The 19,241-nt window shown below is 39.1% G+C and overlaps 2 protein-coding genes across 4 annotated transcripts in view; both read left to right on the forward strand.

Moving 5' to 3' along the window:
* LOC134212637 (netrin receptor unc-5-like) overlaps positions 1-19,241 on the forward strand; it is a 909,680-nt gene that overhangs the window by 66,900 nt on the left and 823,539 nt on the right. The gene's annotated exons all lie outside the window — the stretch shown is intronic.
* LOC134209878 (uncharacterized) lies at positions 2,338-3,126 on the forward strand (the record flags this gene model as incomplete). The annotated part of the gene is made up of 2 exons (XM_062685899.1): positions 2,338-2,633; positions 2,729-3,126. Coding segments are annotated over 2 exons (636 nt in total), but the record flags the coding sequence as incomplete, so codon positions are not given.

Genomic DNA, 19,241 nt, shown 5'->3' on the forward strand with positions numbered 1-19,241 from the left:
ATTTTCGATGAAGAACATATATGTTCTTTTGTTGTTTTAGTTTTGTTCAATTTGCTCAAAATCGCTTGGTATACCAAGCGATTTTGAGCAAAATTGACTACTTTTTTTTCAACTCTATTCTTTTCCCGTGGAATCGCTGTATGTATATGGGAAAAACCATGCAATTTTAAAATTGGGCGTATTCGAAATTTCACCGATGAAATATTTTAAAACACCCCGTATCCTTTTTCTGGTGCCTTAAGCTTTCTTTTCGTGAGAAGGTTCATGAAAGTGCGATAATATTCGCGTCTGGGGGCACCGTGCGACTGCGGCAATACCACAGATAATACAATATTACTCGGTCTATGAGTAGATGAAAGTTAGCGTGAGTGGTACGATTTTCACGTATCTTTGAGAAGATGGAGTAAGCCTACATCAGATTGAACAGGGGAGTTAGACGGATCGGATTACTCATCAAAACGTCAAAGACGAAGTAAATGAGTTTGTATCGGTGGTGATGACATCGAGTTAGTTGAAGCATTGTATTACTTGGGTTCTCTGGCGACCGCCGAAAACGATAGCAGCGGGGAAATTCGAAAACACATCATTGGTGCGGACTATACGTACTGTGGAGTCCGCTACACGCTCCCACATATTAGCATTCACCGCCGTGCGCCAAACAATCTAAAAAACGCTCATTATAGATCAATAGTCTTCTAGGGGCACGAGACTTGGACGATACTCGTGGAGAACTCAGCGTGCACTTGGAATTTTCGAAAGGTGGGTTGCAGATGAAAGACGATACATGGAGGAGGCGAATGAACCACGATCTGCATCAGTTGTTGATGAATACATCCATCGTTCACACTGCGAAACTCGAACGATTGTGGTGGGCCGGGCACGTTCCTACAATGTTGGACACTCACGCGGTACAAATGGTTCTCGATAAGGATTCGCCGGGCATTAGAAAGCGAGGTGCATAGCATGCAAGGCGGATCGATCAGATGGAAGACGATTTGCGGACTCTCCGTAGACTGTGTGGTTAGCAACGTGCAGCCATGGATCGAGCTGCGTTAGAGATGACTTTTATGTACTACAGAAGCCTACCTTAGACTGCATAAATAACAAGCATTTCTGGTGAAAAGTGGAAGAAAAATAAGAATGGCATTAGCTGTTGGGGAGGGTGCAATGTTCCTACCGCGAAAATCTGATGACTGCAAATAAGTCGGGTGGGTAGCCAGAGTGTTTGGCAATATCCCAGTGAAAATTGTTCTCGATAGCGATACGCGAACTATCAAGGGAAGGTATTTTGCGAACACTCTGTAGCGTGGTTGACGATTTGCAGACTGATAATAACAAACATAACTTGTGTGTATTGATAAGAAAATTATTTTGAGCTTTTTAGTGGAATGTCTTCACTCACTCGACTAGTCGAGTCAAGTACGAGACACTGAAGACGGCCTTACTGTTGAGGTCGAAATACGTATCTGTCAAGATACAATTAAGTGGTGGAATTCAATGGGATGGTATAAACTCGTCTTATGACAAGTTGTGTGTATTGCATATGCCGCGCCATTTAGGCCTTAGTTCGAATAAATAATAGTTAAAGTTTGATACTGAAGAAGCACTTTTTTAATGCCTATGCGTTAAAAGCCGAAGCTTGAGAAGCTTCTACATAATTTTTATACAATACGAATATAAAAATTACGCATATGTGGATAGAATGTCTGTAGACTGAAGCTACCCATTGTAGTTTGTATTCGGCAAACTTAGTTTTCATTTCTGCAGCTCGGCAAAAATCCATAAGGCCATGCGCCACTAAAGTAAAAACTGAAATTTCTTCAAAAATGACGTTTGTTAGCTCATTTTCGGCAAAATATTTGCTGATTTTCAGCTATTTGACAGAAATCTCGGCAAAAAACATGTTTGCTGGTGCACGGCTGTGCGAATCTCGGTAAAAGTTCAACATTTTGCTGAGATCCCGGTCAAAACTAGAACATTATTGACCAACCGAATTACCAATAATGCCCCGATGATTTAACATTTAAAGTAAGATTTAGGGCCGATTTCTTCACCTCCGCTTAACTCTTAAGTGGTACCTACCCATACGCTTAAACCTGGTTTAAGCCCTAAGCAGAGGTGAAGAAATCGACCCTAAATCTTACTTTGAATGTTAAATCATCGAGGCATTATTGGTAATTCGGTTGGTCAATAATGTTCTAGTTTTGACCGGGATCTCAGCAAAATTTATCAACCTATTTTTGATTCATCTTGCATCGATGAGCATCGCAGCAATGTCCTGACGCGCAGCAGCGCGTCTTCCACCCACTGAACTGAATTTATTTTTTTTTTTGAAACCCCGATCGCAGGAGCCGTTGTCTCCCATCTTCGGAGAATTTTCCTCATTCTAGTGTCACTTCTCAAGCTGTCAAGATGGAAAAACTTAACCTCTTCTGCAAGCTCACCTGTCTGGCCTTGATCGTGGCAGCGACCGTTCAGCTGATTTCTGCAAGCCCTCTCCATGAAGCCGAAGATCCGATCAGCGTTCCAAGCATCCAGTTCCAAAGCAAGGCGAGCGAGGACCTCTGCATTGCCTACCAGCTCAATGGAAAGATGTTCATCACCTTGACCCGTTGCCTAGGCGCTGAAGCGAGGTGAGTTGTTTTCTACCAACGTATCTTGTTTTTACTAAACCCGGATAAACCATGGAATGCTAACGGAATTTTTTTCCTCCTATCCCGATCAACAGCAACATCAATCAAATCACCGATCTGAACGTGGTCGGCCAAGGAAAGCAGACGGTACAAACTTTCGCCCTGCAACCGGCCGGAACGGATTCCGTTGGGGACATTGCCGTAATTATGTACACCGGTGCCGTTAGCGATGGAGAGCTGCCCCAGGAAACGGATGGCGGACTGTTCGAAAAATTCGGACTGCGCAGCCATGTTCGCTTTGTTCGTCGCCGTCAGGATGCAGCGCCCCCAGCGGACGCTGGAAATGCTACCGATAGTGCCACCTTGGCAGGCAAGAACGCACAGCTGATTGGTGCTGCCCTTACCTTTGTGGGATCCGTTTTGCTGATGTCTTAGAATATATTTAATATGGTTTTAATTAATTGAAAATAAAACACCGATGTAGCCAACCACATTCATTAAGCTTTCGAATTCATTAGTGCTATGATAAATTTGCAAGCCACGAAGAATTATAGCGAATGATAACTCTTACTTTTTAATGTACAAAATGTCTTACATTGCATTGAGTATACTGTCTATGATCGCATATCAGTTCCATCCTAGCTAGATTTTATATGGGACAAATATGCGATTGTGGGGTACACGTGCTGCAAAGACAATTACTTCGCAAATTACTGGAAAGCATTAGGTGCCCGCCAGAGTAAACGCGACGTGCGATGCGACAGTGCAATTTGACAGCCTGTTGATAATGATTGTTATTCTTTTACGTGAGTCGCGTCGCGTCGCATCGCTCGTCGCGTTTACTCTGGCTTCACCCTTATTGTTTACTGATGACGAAAGTTACCATTTCGCTTTGATAAGACCTGGGAGATAAGACCATTTGAGCTTAATTCGCGTAGTTCATTCCAAAGGATCCTGAATTCATTTACAATGCTGACCCCAAACCTGCTCATCATGAAAATTCCTGAAAGATTGATTTAAGGACACCTCATCGCCAGTGCTTAAAAATATGAGTCATGATTGGAAATTATTCAAAGCGGTACACGTACGGTTCTATTCTGCATTTCCTTCCATACCCAACTTCTCCCAGCTAACGCTATTTTTTGCATTGGACTGAAAGTTTTTAAACATCAAAATAAGCAACTACACTGGAGCGAATTAAAAAAAAATCTTGTGAATCCAGCCATAATATACCGGCACGTGACATTTTAATGACTTTTCCGAAAACAACAAAAATCTGTGGGTGCTTTTCCAAAATTTTAATAACGGGTCAATCAGCAACTTCACGCGAATCAGAATTGTCTTCTACGATGCCTCCACTACTGCTGCATGCTGTTCTCCTGCTCAAAAGAACATAAAGTTGACATTTATGTGACAGTGCAGCTCCGTTCGACAGCCAGCCGCGGCACGTGTCCAGTCACAGCTGGTTGACACGCGTTCAGTCTACAGTGGTGTCTGGTTCGATTGCAATGTGGATTTTTCGAGGATGTGTCGAAGGGAGCACAAATTAAAATGTAGCACACCGCTCTGTTGTAAGGTACACCGGGCAAGTTGAAACGGTTTTTCAAAGTTGAATTTTGAAATGCTATAAAAAATCGCTTTTTAATAAATTTTGAATCCGTTTGCGGTGTTTGCTAGTTCGGGCCAAAGATTATACATAAAAATAAGCAACCTCACCAAAATTTTTATAAATATTTTATATATTTAAATTACTTTTTTATGTGCATCGTTTCAACTTGCCCCGCGTACCGGGGCAAGTTGAAACACTGCGCTACTTACAGAGATAAGCTATTTTTTCCGTACTAAATTCACAATATATGTACTCAGTGAGACTCAAGATGCACGAGGTTGTAAAGGTGACTAAATTCGCATAAGAGTCCCATGTAATTTTTTATGATTTTGATTTTCTTTCTAGAAACTAGCTTAAAATTGTCTCCTGTTTAAGAAAAACTGATAACATAGTAGGCTTTGTTTTAAAAATTTAAAAACCAAATCCCAAATTGTGTTGCTTCATCTTGATATTTACTCGCATAAAAGTCACATTCCAGATATTGATATTCTTTTATTCAAAAAATAAACTTAAATATGATCCATTCAATTGTCTCATATCAATATATACCGTGGGACATCGAAATACGTACTCTAGACTAGACTATAGAAATCGAATGCAAATGAAACGTTTGTCATTGACAAGGAACATGAAGGCTTCTACTTTTTACACATAAAAACAACGAAAACCATGAGAAAATTATGGAAAAAATTCAACTACTTCCTAAATCGAAATCCGTCCACTGCGCACGGATTTTGAATCAAAGGATCCGTAAAGCTATTTTTAAACTAAATATTTAAATTGAAGCAGACTTTTCAAACAAACTACCATTGTAAATAGTTCAATACGCACCTTGAAAAGCGATCCCTTTGGTTTGTAGTCCGCTTATTTTATGTAATGATTCGCAATTATCAATTAAAGCACAGTTACTTCTGGTGCAACTATGCTCTACCCGTAGAACAATGGCGGCAGAAACTCTGCGTTTGGTGGGTGGCGACTTGTTTTTGATTTTTGTTATTTTAATTTCAAAGACTACTTTCCATTTCAGTGCCCTAAAAGCTTACTATCAAGTATCTGAATTTTAGAAAAAAATAATTGCGAGGAAACGTTTTGAATCGTTGATTCAACTTGCCCTGCACCACGTATTTCTATTTGCCCTGATGGGCTTAAATTGCGGAGCAATGTCAAACGACCGAGATACAAAATTAAAACGGATTTCCCATCGATTTTTATAATCATTATGATTGTTCAACATTGAATGATTACCTACCGTGAAAATTTGAGGTAAGCACTCTTCCAAACATCATTTTAAGACCTGTTTTATTGGCACGTCAAAAAGTTGGTTAAAATTTTCCCAAAGGCGAAAAATAAATACAGGCAGGGATTGCGTTTTTGTAGCTGCAATCTTCCGGGAATGGCAGTCGGAAGGTGCGTTCAGGAGAGTAGTTTGTTGTAAAAAATAATCAGGGCATTGGGTCATTTCCGATCCAAATTACAGCTTCCGTTTCAACTTACCCCGCATTTCAACTTGCCCCGGTGTACCTTACTTGACGCATGAGTGCCATTCCGGTGGGTGGTAATTAGAATGGAAGATTAAAAGGCATGCTCTCCAATTTGTTTGGTGGAATAATTTGACGAAATTATATGCCAGATAGTTATTCATGCAAAATAGGAGAGATCGTAGGACATGTCCTACGCATGAAAATACTTGGGTGGGACACTCGAAGCATTGTCCTACCCATGATTATGGCAAGAAAAAAAAAGTTAACGAAAATCTCTTAGAAATTCATATAAATTCATGAAAGTCAAAAAAATCCGGAGTGCCATAAATAATGGCATAAATACTCTGTGAGATCCATGAAGATTTCTGAAAATCTTTACGAGATTTGATAATCCTGTAAGGTTTTTGGACGCTTTAAAGTTACTTGTGTGGTCTCTAGCCACCCGAAATTCCTATGGATTCCTGATAGTTAGAAAGATAGTGATATCCGCTTGACACCATTAAAAATCTGCTTAGAATTTCTTGAATAATTTGAATATTATGCCCGGAGATATCTCTTAAAGGACAAAAGGATTTCTTGAAACCTTAAGACATTTCTTGAAAGTAGCTTAGATTACAGAGTGTTACAGTGAAAACATTTATAAATTGTCTAAAGTATCTTGCAATGGTCCTTGCAGATCGCCCGCCCCTGTTCCTGTGTAGGAGACAACGGCGTCATCCGCAAGCTGTCTTAACGAGCAATTTTCCATGAGACATTCATCGATGCCTCTGACGTAAAAAATATAAAGAAGGGGGCTTAAACATGAGCCCTGGGGGAGACCCATGTAACTAATTCTAGAAGTTGTTGAGTTTCCATGAGAAAAGCTCATATGTTTCTCAGACAACAAGTTATACAAATAATTGTTTAATATTGGTGAAAGCCCACACTCGTGGTGATTGTCTGAAAGGACGTCAACGCAAACTGAGTCAAAAGCCCCCTTAATGTCCAAGAAAACTGAACCCATTTGTTCTTTTTGAGAATAGGCCAGTTGTATTTCTGTAGTAAGCAACGTAAGACAGTCGTTCGTTCCCTTGCCTCTGCGGAATCCAAATTGAGTATCTGATAGAAAGCCATTTGATTCAACCCATCTGTGGAGCCGATTGAGGATCATCTTCTCTAACAGTTTCCGTATACACGACAACATCGCGATTGGACGGTACGAGTTATAATCGGACACGGATTTCTCCGGCTTTTTTTATGGCAATCACTCTCACCTGTCTCTATTCATCTGGAACAATGTTGTTCTCCAGGAGTCGATTATATAAGTTCAACAAGCGCCTCTTCGCGACGTCTGGGAGGTTTTTAAGCAGGTTGAACTAAATTCCATCCATTCCTGGGGCAGAATTATTACAAGAAAGGAGAGGAAGCGAGAACTCAACCATCAAAAAAGGGTTGTCCATTTCAGTTCGACCGAGGCCAGCGTCACGTCACGCACGATTATTTGACCTGGAACGGAATGTGGACACACTTTTTTTGGCGAAAGCGAAGTTCCATCGAGGAGAACTTTCCCTATCTTCGTCAACCGACGACGCGTTTCGCATTCTCCTCCCGACAGTCTAAAGAGTTGACATCGACGTTTCCCGCGATAGCCCATTAACGAAAAGGGCGCCAGTAACCGCGTTTCTTAGCATTCACAAGGCTCTTGAATTTGCGTTCAAGAGAAATACAGTGTCGACCCGATTTTGTCACTCCTCGATTTTGTCTACCCCCGATTTTATCACGTTTTCAACCCGATTTTATCACGTCCCGATTTCATCACGTTTTCGACCCGATTTTGTCACCCCAAAAAAAATTTGCAATTCTTTTTATTTTCGTAAATAATACCACAAACAACATTTTCATGAAATAACTTTCACCGTCTGTAGTTTATTACGAACGATTTCTGAGTACCTGGGAAATATTCTGTAAGCAATTTCGACAAGAAATAACGGGTACCGTTCACGCATTTTGCCTTTCCAAGGCATAAAATGATTCATTTTTGTAGAAAGAATTAAAAAATAGGATTTTTTTTCCAATTTTGTCACATACCCTGTTTTATCACCCCAAAATTCACCAGGGGGGTGACAAAATCGGGATATTACTGTATATCGGTCGTAATTATCCCGCGCACCGCGCTTTCTATCCAGCTTTTTACGGTTTGATGCCATAATACTTTGAATCACCCCTTTTGACACATGCTGTGTCCACTATAATATTTATAGACGGATCTCAGCAATCGGTGATTCATACAAGATTTTTTTGTTTACAACATTAAACTGTCATAATTTTACCTGGAACTCGAGCATGCTTTTGACGTAGAACTACGTCTGTCTTTTCTATATTGGGGTAAACTTTACGATTGCAAAAAATCGAAAAACGTCACGAAAATATGATAGACTTTGAACGTTAATATCTCAGCCGTTTCTCGATGGTTTTTCAATTTTCTTGGACCATTCGATCACGTCGAAGTCATTTTTACGCGGTTTTTTACACGAATCGCTTTTCATCCGATTTTTTTCACTCAAATTTCGGGACTTCCGTGGATCATTCAGACATATTTTGGGATTTACGCGTTTTTTACGTTGTTTGCATTTACGCGGCCCATATCCTCCGCGTGAAAACCGACTCCAGTGTGTCGGTGACAGTGACAATATTTATGTATGATTATTTACTTGCTATAACAGTTTAGCAATCGATTTCGGTGAATCAGTCAACCTCATAAGTGCATCGCAAGCTTCTTCTTCCTAAGCACTACATTCCAACTGGAACTTGGCTTGCTTTTCTTAGTAATCTATTAGCATTTCTTTAGTTATTAATTAGTATGTATCTTGCGTGGCAAATACACTATGCCCAGGGTGTCGAGAATGTTTCGGATTAAGAATCGATCTCGCCATCTCCAGATTCTGTGGCTTTGTTCACAAGGCTAACTGGAAACGTCAAGCCAGCTTAGACGTCAAATCATTGCAATTTACAGGGCTTTTAGTAGGTGCAGTTCATTTCTGATAACTTGCACGCGCGTTTTCTTTCGAAAGGTTGGGCATTTTCTCGCTTACGTCTATTAATGCCAGTAGATGGGTCCGGAATCTTCTTCGCTACTGCAGTGGATGCATTCTAGAGAACTTCCTTCGGCTCGTTTTTGCTGATTCCTAGGTGTCTGCCGTAGAAACGCAAAGTCCGATGCAACTCACGTGAAGGAATAATAATTAATATCAATAAGGCTCCCCCCGTAGTCTGCAAATGAAAACAAAACTCGCGCTGTATACTACTCTGATTCTTCCGGTGGCTTTATACGGCCATGAGACATGGACGTTAAAGGAGGCTGATCGGAGAGCTCTCGGAGTGTTTGAGCATAAGGTGCTGCGGACAATACTCGGCGGTAAACAGGAGAACGGTATCTGGCGGCGTCGCATGAATCACGAATTGTACCAGGTGTATAAAGGGCTGGATATTATTAAGCTTATACAACACGGCAGACTACGGTGGGCTGGTCACGTTGTTCGTATGCCGGAAGAACGTCAAGCGAAGATAATATTTAGTAAAGAACCCGGAAGAGGCCGCAGGCTTCGTGGAAGGTCTCGTACACGATGGCTTTTTGCAGTTGAAGAGGACCTGAGGGCGCTCAATGTTCAGGGCGACTGGAAGCGATTGGCCCAGGATCGAGTCCAGTGGAGAAGCATACTCCATTCGGCGTAGGTTCATCGAAGAGCTGTAGCCCATCAAGTATCAAGTAAGTAAGGCTCCCCCAGGCCTAAGCGATTTCATCGCCGCGACGCGATTCTATCGTTTGGTCGCTACAAGCAATGTTCTCTCTACATCTTTGCAAAATGTTTCAAAAAATCTAGCATGAATCAAAGAAAAATCACATGATGTTTAATATGCATTAAACATTTAGGAAGAGTGCAAAATTGAGAAAATGTAAATCGTGTAAAACAGAACCCAATGTACATCACCAGGATACATAATGCACTCAATCTCAGGAGTACAGGATAAACAACGAAAACAGATTTACCCCGGGCTTGAAAAACTCTTGCTCATCGAACAGAAAAGTTGAAAACCTGTACATTATGTACAGCTACGTAGTTCAACGTCACCTTTGCGTACAACCCGATTGGGCTGCACCTTTAAGTTTTTTAACTTGGTTTAATGTTCCATCTGTATTAAAACATATCATTTATTTGCACTTCTTTTAGGTGTCTGTGAGCACGGTAGCTGGGGCGCGCCATTGGATTAATGGTTAACAAGGTTTCATGCATTATTTCAAGAATAAGTTCTAAACAGTGTGGTATTATAATACTTGCTATGGTTTGTTGAATCTATGGTTTTGCGGCAAATGAGATCAATAATGTATGTCATCTTAAATATAAGGTGTGTACCTGAATAATTGCCTTAAAGCCGCCTGTTTTCTCTCCTTAATTAAGGATAAAATACAACATCCACTAATTACAGAACTTCTCGTGAGAGGAAGAGCGTAATGAGATAAATCTTTTTTCTCTCATGGGCTTATTTCACGAGTAGAGAGACGAGACGAATTAATATTTCATTGATCAAAGTCGAATGTTCTTATGTCAAATTCGTATACTCTAGTCGATTCACGAGAGAATAACCGGGATGTTCATCCTACTTCACTCGAAAAATACGAGCAATTTTGAAATGAATGGATCAGATAGCGCGTATTCAAAGTGCATTTGATTCAGGCTCGTGGTCAGAAAGTTTTCGAAAAATTTTAAGTTTGACCCTCCCCAGGGTTGGAAATTCGAGGAAAAAAACTCTTACGCAATTAGAGACGTAACTAACTGTAAAATTTCACGAAAGATAAACACTGAATAACTAAGGAACAGCTGTGCGAACTTTAGCCCCGAGAGGCACAACACGGAGTCTCGAATTGTTCGTAGAACCAAGGACGATCCAAAAATTACAGGTGCGGCATCGTTCAATGTCGCTCAAAAGGCTCAATTTTGATACCAATGAACGTCTCAAAACCGATATTGGCAGCATTCTGCGTGACTCTAAAGCACTTTTAATTCATCCCTTGAAATGCCTAAAATGGAAGAATGGTTAGTAATAAAGAAAATACTGATGTGTGAGTTTCCTTGTTATTTAAAAATAAACAATCTGAAAATCTTCGTTGGTAACGGGAAAGATTATAACTCTACTTCATGGCTACCAAGATATTATTTTAAATAAAGTTCACAGCATATGTCAAATTCGATTCATCCCTTGTTAATTTATGGCTAGCGTAAAAAACTGGATAATCCTTGAACGCGTTGGATTTTTCTCGATAAACTCTAGTGCACTCTTCATCCCACCAGAGGGGAAAGGGGGACGATGACGCGCTTTGAAACTCGGTATATGTCGACGCTTTGAATGAGGCGCGCTGTTGTGGATCAAACCGGCGAGAAATAGGTAGGGTTAAGGCAGGTATTTCCGTCTTTTCGTCATAGTCCCAAAAACCAATAAAAGAGACATTTTTTTTGCCAAACTCTTCCTTACTAAATCGTAAGCTCAACAGAAACGTTCTGCTATAGTGGAGTTCTAGCAAATGAACGTTGCTTTCGTTGGTTTTAGCCCCTACGACGATGGACGGAAATACCTGCCGTGTCCCTATTCTTCCAACGGAGGAAGTACGTCGACCAATTGTTCACCATCGATCATCATATTTGCCCCAGTCAATGTGCTTTGTAAGGTCAAATGCATTATCGATCTGATGGTTCTTACGCGATCCATTGGTAATTGAGATTTCGATAGGCAAGTGATCACTACCATGGGGATCCTGAATTACTTTCCACGTACAATCCAATGTTAGTGAAATCAAACAGATTGAGAGGTCAATTCTACTTTCGAGTCCTGAGGGTGCTACACGTGTTGCTTCTCCGTTATTCAAATATGTCATATTGAAGTTGTCACTCATGTCATAAATCAAGGAAGCGCGGTTGTCATCGGTAAGTTCCCCCCATGCTGTACCGTGTGAGTTGAAATCTCCTAGGATCAACCGCGGCTCCGGCATAGCTGAGCAAATGGCCGTGAGATCTCTGTGTCGCACCGTCGCATTCGGTGGTATGTACAAATTTTTTGCAAAGTTGCTCCATTCCGCATGATTCGTCGAGAAATCATAAAACTTTTTTTACACGGATTTTCAAATTTCGAACTGAAAACTTTTTTTACACGGAACGCAACCCCCGTGTAAAAAAGAATCGGGTGTACTTCAATCGGGGGAGAGGAGCCAGGAAGAAACACGTGTTCTTGGTTAGCATTGGTATCAACAATTGCACTAGTATTCATTAGTACTGGAGATACTGAGGTACAGATACCTGAAGATGGGTTTGCTAATTCAGACGTCTTGTCTTTGTTTTTGGCCTCCGGCAACACAAAAAGGGGACCTATAAGTTTTTCATATGATGGGGAATCTATCTCATCGTCATCTGAAATCACAAATTATGAGTCCTCGCCGTTATCGCTTCCTTCCATAAAACGTGTGGATCATCCACCGCAACTTTGTAAAAAAAATAGGGGGAAATAGTACTGGATGAAAATAACGCTTAAAACCCAGATTAATCCATCTACAGTGAGATTTTGACCCTTCCTTAAGCCCCAAACGCAATACAACGGAACGGCAAATTTGACAGAAAATATATGGGCTAACTTTCAAATTTTCCGTTTCCGTCGCCGTTCCGTTGTATTGCGTTTGGGGCTTTAGTTATCAGGATTTTTTCCAGCCTCCAGTATTTAAACCGAGATAAAACTACTCAGCTTCCCACGGTGATTTACCGTGAAGCTGACAAAATAATTGCCTACCCAAAGGCGGATGTCATGGGTTGAGTGACAACTTAACGAATGATAACATACTGTGCTTCATGCTGCCTATCTATAAGGCGTCGGATTGAATAACTATTGTGACATGGTTAGTAACTATCGTAACGGTGGTTTAATATATTGTACTCGTAATTTTCAGAGACCTCGATATTAATTAATCCAGAACTAACTAAATCAGTCATTGATCTAAGCGAAACTCAATAGCGTTCAATAATAACATATATTCCGCCTTATGGATGCCTAATTTGGTAAAACTAAACTTGTTCAATACCTTAAAAATGAGCGAGATTTTTATGGTAGTAAATTTCAGAATTTGCACACATACGCACACATACATGCATACAAGTGATCTATTAGTGTCTCAAAACATGCTCACATTTGCTATCTAGCTTCCACTGAAGAAATTTGTGAAATCCCTTTCAATTTTTACGTTTTTTGCTTTTCTGAGAAGATTTTTTTGTACATGCTTCTATATGTTCCTAAATTAAAATCATTTGTTTCTTTGAAACAAATCAGAAAAATAGGCATAATTCCATGTCATATTATTTGTTATAATTATATTTTCAATGTCAAAGTGTATTTGTTTAAAATACCATACATTTTATTTAATAATTCACGAGATTTCTTGATAGATCAATACGTAACACACCTGCGTAACGCATACAAAGTGAAATTATAGACACTAAGGCATTTTATGAGACAGATCGAATCAGCTGGTTTTCTCGTGTTTATCTACTTTGACAATTCAGCACCAACATTTTATAAGGGCGAAACTGGTTTGTAAACAAGAGTTTTTAACGTCTTGGTAGGCTAATTTTAGCCCATTTACGCAATTCAACAACAACGATGGAAGCAGCGATTCCTCTTCTTTCATTATAATGCGCTAGATTGCGTGGAAGGGCACAAATTAGCCTACCAGGTACGTGAGAAGCCTTTGTTTACAAAAGCAGTTTCGCCCTTTTGAAATGTTGGTACCGAATTAGTGGGAGCCCGCTTGTTTGGTAATGTCGCGCTGAACATTCCGATGGGTCCCATCATCAATTCGACATGTTTTACTTTTCGGTTACCGGGGCTTTAGAACAAAAGTTTTTCAAATGATTCTTAAAATGTGTCGTTAGATTATTTATACCATTGCATTCTGAGCATAAAATCAAAGACTAATTAAGACGGAACTGTGGAGCTCGTTCGAGGGACCACTTCTAGTACTGCATTTGGTCCCTCGGTACCCAAGTTTGAAGTTAAGATTTTTTATTTTGATCACCTACATTTTTATCCACCTTCTATTGCAGTAGCCTATGGTTACGAGTCAATGTTTGTAATGATGCCTTCAAGATTGTTTTGAAACGTAAATATGAGCGAAAAATCAGGAATACCTAATCGAATTCTGATTTTTTTTCTAGAAAATCATACATGAACAAATTGGAGTCGCCCGAAGAAGCAGGAATATGCAAGCTATGAGAATGAGACACTGTATATAAAAGCTTCTTTAGGAGCAAACAACCTATTCAGGGAGTTATAGATTGTATTCTGCATTATACTTAATATCGTTAACATAATACCTATTATGTTTTAACTTAAAAAGGCAAATTAATTAGAAGTAAAAATAATGTTCAGAATATCTCAAAGTGCTGATTGGAAAACACAAGTATGTTTTCTCTCAAAATTATGATTCCAATTTCGTTACTGGAAAAATGTTATAGATTATTAAGTGGTGCATGAAAAAGAAAGTTGGATGTCTATTAGACCTATAGACAAAGCGCGGTCTTTCGTTTTCAAGCTATCAAATCATTCGAAGCAAAGAAAAAATAACCATTACAGCTGTAGACAAGTCAGTTTACAATTCAATGTTTTATACATTTTAAGCTTACTAGAATAATTTATGGTAATAATTGCATTCCCTTTTCATGCCCTCTACGTAAAATTCATTGGTCTTCGGTGGTGGTCTGTATTAGACATAAAACTCATTTATGTGGAACTAGAATCAGGAAAAATTACAGGGATTAAGTACCATAAGCGTGTTCTCTCTGGGCTCCCAGATGTGTGCGTCAATCAGAACGAATTATTAAATTCGAGGAGTCGTCGCTGGCAGTTTTGGACGAAAATTTGACTGATTCCACAAAACTTTACGGTGGGAATTCTTATATGAATAACACAAAATGCAAAGTGCTATGAAGTGCGTCTGATTTTACATTGATATTATGAATATCTCTTTAGTTTCCTGGTCATCAGCCCTGAAAGATACAAATTAGTTTTAGAATGAATTCTGTTTTCTTTTTGAATGTTGCGTTAATGTTATGATTTACCAAACAACCATCAACAAGTAGCCTTAGCAACAATGAGGTAGTATTAGTTGCTCAGTTTTTACTACAAAGCAAGGTAATTTCAGAAATGGTTATGCAACTTTTTGTTCCAGTACTTCATGAGCGCAAAAAAATCGGACTGTTGTATGGGACATGAACGTCTTAATTAGTCTTTGATAAAATGTTGAAGAAAACATGAATGAAAAGTAAAACGTTGCAAACAATATTTTGTGTTTGGACCTAATGGAATTTTCACGCAGAATCATACCAAAACAAAACATTGAAAGTAAATAAACGGGCCACCGCAAAACGTCTCATAAAATACCTTCTTCCGAAGGAAGGGTCAAAACAAGTTATGTAGATTTCAGTGATCTTTTAGGGAGATTAATCTTATTTTATGAAAGTAATGGAAACTAGATCTTTTATAACTTACAGTTCTAAAAAATATAAATACCTACATAAAAAAACGCTAATGAAATGATATTTATAAGGGAATACGTTGTATCTTATAATTAGAGAGAAAAATAGTGAGAAATAAAAAAATAATGGCCAAAAAATAAATTGCTTATAGATTGAAATTTTACCTCACTCTGCGAACGAACAGGTCGATGAGATGCTAGGTAGCCGACAGGCGATAGGCGATCTTCAATGCTAGTGTACCGTTGTGCCTCTTGTATAGGTAGACAGCAGACAAAGGGCGATGGTATGGCATCCCGGGCAGAAGCTATGAACAGAATAACAAAACATGATATGGACTTGATTGATATAGGAGATAAAAGAACAGGCCACAATATCAAAATTTTGCCCCGAAATATCATTTAAATATCAAGATATGCTATGGATAAGAACAAACTAATGGCACTTGATATCGATCACTTATTACAAATAACATATCTTGATATCCTCATGATATTTTAGTGCAAAATATTGATATTGTCGCCTGATTTTTATCTCTTATATCAATCATGTCCATATCTCATTTTGCTATCTTATCAACATTTGATATTATTGAGCTATTTTCCTCTACTCGGGATCTGCTTTGATGCTGATGATGATGTTTCCAATGGAATTCAGCTGTAGAATGATTTCAGCCGGGCCTTGCTGTAAGGCTGAAACCGTCTCGGAACAGTCGCACCGGAGGACTCAGCAAGGGTACGTTGCTTCCCAGTCCCGGGTTGCACTACTGGTGAAAAAACCGGTGTAAAATGACCCTTTTTAGAAAAAAACATGTGGAAAAATCACACTGCGCAGGGATAACAACGGCAAACGATCCGATTGTCTCGAACGCACCTCAGAGATTTCTTAGATAACCATGAATATATGGCATGAACGTATTCTATACTTTGTACCTCGCTTTTTTTTACAATCTGATAAGGCACAAAATAATATTATAATATGCGTTTTTAAAATCGCTTACCTTTAAAAAAAATCGTGCAACTTAAAAAAAATCGTGTAAAATAAAATTGAGTAAAAAAAATCGGGGCTAATGATTTGGGGTCAGGGAATTTCAGCTTCTCATCCGGGCCTTTGGTGTAAGGGACGATGTGGCGTCTCGACGTGCTCGAGGAATGGTTCGACTGACTGGGAGCATCTTCTGGGTGGCAAGAGCTATGTTGCTCTACAGAACAGAAAACAGAGACTAATCAAAAAACTTTGAAGAGAGGGAAAAAACTATTATATTTTAATGTGAGAAGTATGAAGAAAACTATAAATGGCATGCATAAAGACCACATCACGATCTCCCAAAACACCCTCGAACTTCCCTGAAGAATTGTTTATCTCAGGCCACAAGGGTATCCAATTTACGTGATCGATGTCAACATAACCGCCTCCGTACCTACATAAGTTGCTATCGTACTGGTCTCCGAAAGGTTAAGGGGGGATAATAAAAAAAAATATATTAAAATGAAAAAAAAAAAAAACAAAAACTCCTCAGATTTGTTAAAGAATGTTTTGAAAATCCTCAAAATTGTCCGAATTTTATTTTGTTGCCCCCTTAAAATATTATTTTTTGGCAAAAAATTCGAGGAGGAGGGAGACAAAATCGCAGGAATTGCTAAAAAAAGCTTCCAAAGGAATTTCTCAAGGAGTCTCCGAAGGAGAATGTAGGAATTCGTGGAACAAAATCCGAAAGCATTCCTTAAGCCATTTCCGAAAGAAATGCGTAAAGGATTTTCTGAAGAAATCCGTAATGAAAATTCTTAAGGAATTTTCGGAGAAATTTTGTAAGAAATCTCCAAAGGAATACTTCGGAAACTCTTTGGAGAAATTATCAAATAAATTTCTTGATTTATTTCCGAACTAATTTCTGGAGTATTTTTCAAAGGAATTCATAAATGAATGTTTAAACGATATTCTCAGAAATTTCAGGAATTTTACAATAAGGCTTTTACAAAACAGTATTAAATAATTTCAAGACAATAAAATAAAATTAAATTTTCGTAATGTTTGAAAATACCTGATGTTTTAACTAAATAATTTGACTAAATACTATGCAGCGAGGCGACAACGCCCCAGTTCTGGGTTACAATAACTGTGAATAAAAAAATAAGAACCGCTTTTAACTGATGCTCGTAATATTTGCACAGCAATATTTGCTTTGCTGATGCTCAGCAAGTGGTTTTGTAATATTCAGAAATTGATTTCAAAATATAAATTACTTACTCGGGGGTCGGAACAAAAAATCGGTAAAGCATTTACAGTTGGGATTTAAATATTTTGCTAAATCAGTTTGCCTTATAAGCCAACTATCCTAATAGCACAAATCTAAAAACAAAGGAAACTGATTTAATAAGTTGATTTAAATAAATAAAAAAAATAAATATTGTCAAAAATGTGCAACTCAACTTAAAATTTCTAAACTGCAATAATTTACCTGCACCAATGCCAGATCCTAGAATGGGAACGCTTTGGGCATGTATCCAGGCCCCACAAAAGCTTAAGAACCACAACAAACCCATTTTGCGAGTCACCTGCAAGTTTAGGTGCCCGACTGAATGAGGCCTTGGCTTAACGCATTCCAAAGATCAATTTAACAATTTATGTTAAATATACTAGCTATACTAGATGAAGCCTCATTCAAACTCTCAAACTAATCAACCAACCTATTAATTTAAGATTTGACATTGAATTATGACGAGAGCCATCTTAACAGCATTTATGAACTGTCATAAGACTAGTTTAGTACTATTCCAATTAACTCCAACACGCTGTATTTCTTCACAGATACGTATTTCGACCTCAATTATTAGGCCGTTTTCAGTGTCTCGTGTTGGCTCGACTCGAGTTAAGTTAATTGATTTTTGACGTAGGACTTACGTCTCTCTTTACTATACCGGGTGTCATTTCAATATTTCTAAATCGACCGCGTTACGTTGTGTTGAAAGATTTTGAATGATACTAGCGTTTGTCCCAGTGAACGGATCTCTTCGGAAAACCCCTTAATCGACAGATCTTAAGTATGCCTTTCATATTCATACTTGATCTTCTTCTTCTTCTTCTTCTTCTTCTTCTTATTGGCATTACATCCCCACACTGGGACAGAGCCGCCTCGCAGCTTTGTGTTCATTAAGCACTTCCATAGTTATTAACTGCGAGGTTGCTACGCCAGGTGACCGTTTTTGCATTCGTATATCATGAGGCTAGCACGATGATACTTTTATGCCCAGGAAGTCGAGACAATTTCCAATCCGAAATTGCTCTAGACCGGCACCGGGAATCGAACCCAGCCACCCTCAGCATGGTCTTGCTTTGTAGCCGCGCGTCGTACCGCACGGCTAAGGAGGGCCCTATACTATACTTGATATGACCCGGAAAACCTGTTTCAATAGGCCTAAAACTGTTTTCGAAGCAAAACATTGACTGCACTGAAACCTATAAATATGGGTGCCGTTTGTTTCTCGCGTCATTTGTTCACTTGATTCTGGTGGGTGCAGACGCTAGCGGATGTGCTGCAAGATTTTCAAGATTTTTTATAACCGTGACATAACAAGTACTGTGACCGCGAAGTGGACAAAAAACTAGACTTGACCATGCCTTTAATGACACTTAATATGTCCAAATTTCTCACATAATCTAATTTAGATAAATAAATCGGTGATAACAGCCCAAACATTCTTATATAACACCTTTCGTGAGCAATTTAAAAAAAATATCTCAAAATGAAAAGCTATCAATCGATTTATATAGAAAAACATTGTTTGATACTGTTCGCGCACAAAGCGAACGTGACTGAATGTTCTCCCAAACTACCAATCCTAAATTTTCCGCATTTCCCACCTGAACAGAAATTTTTAGCTCGATTGCCTGGCTTGTGGCCTGTACCGTGCGAAAAGTCCCGTTAGGAAATAGACGCCAGCAGCGAGCAACAAAAGAAAGAAGAAGAAGCCCA

Source organism: Armigeres subalbatus, chromosome 2, assembly GCF_024139115.2.
Source record: "Armigeres subalbatus isolate Guangzhou_Male chromosome 2, GZ_Asu_2, whole genome shotgun sequence".
NCBI lineage: Eukaryota > Metazoa > Arthropoda > Insecta > Diptera > Culicidae > Armigeres > Armigeres subalbatus.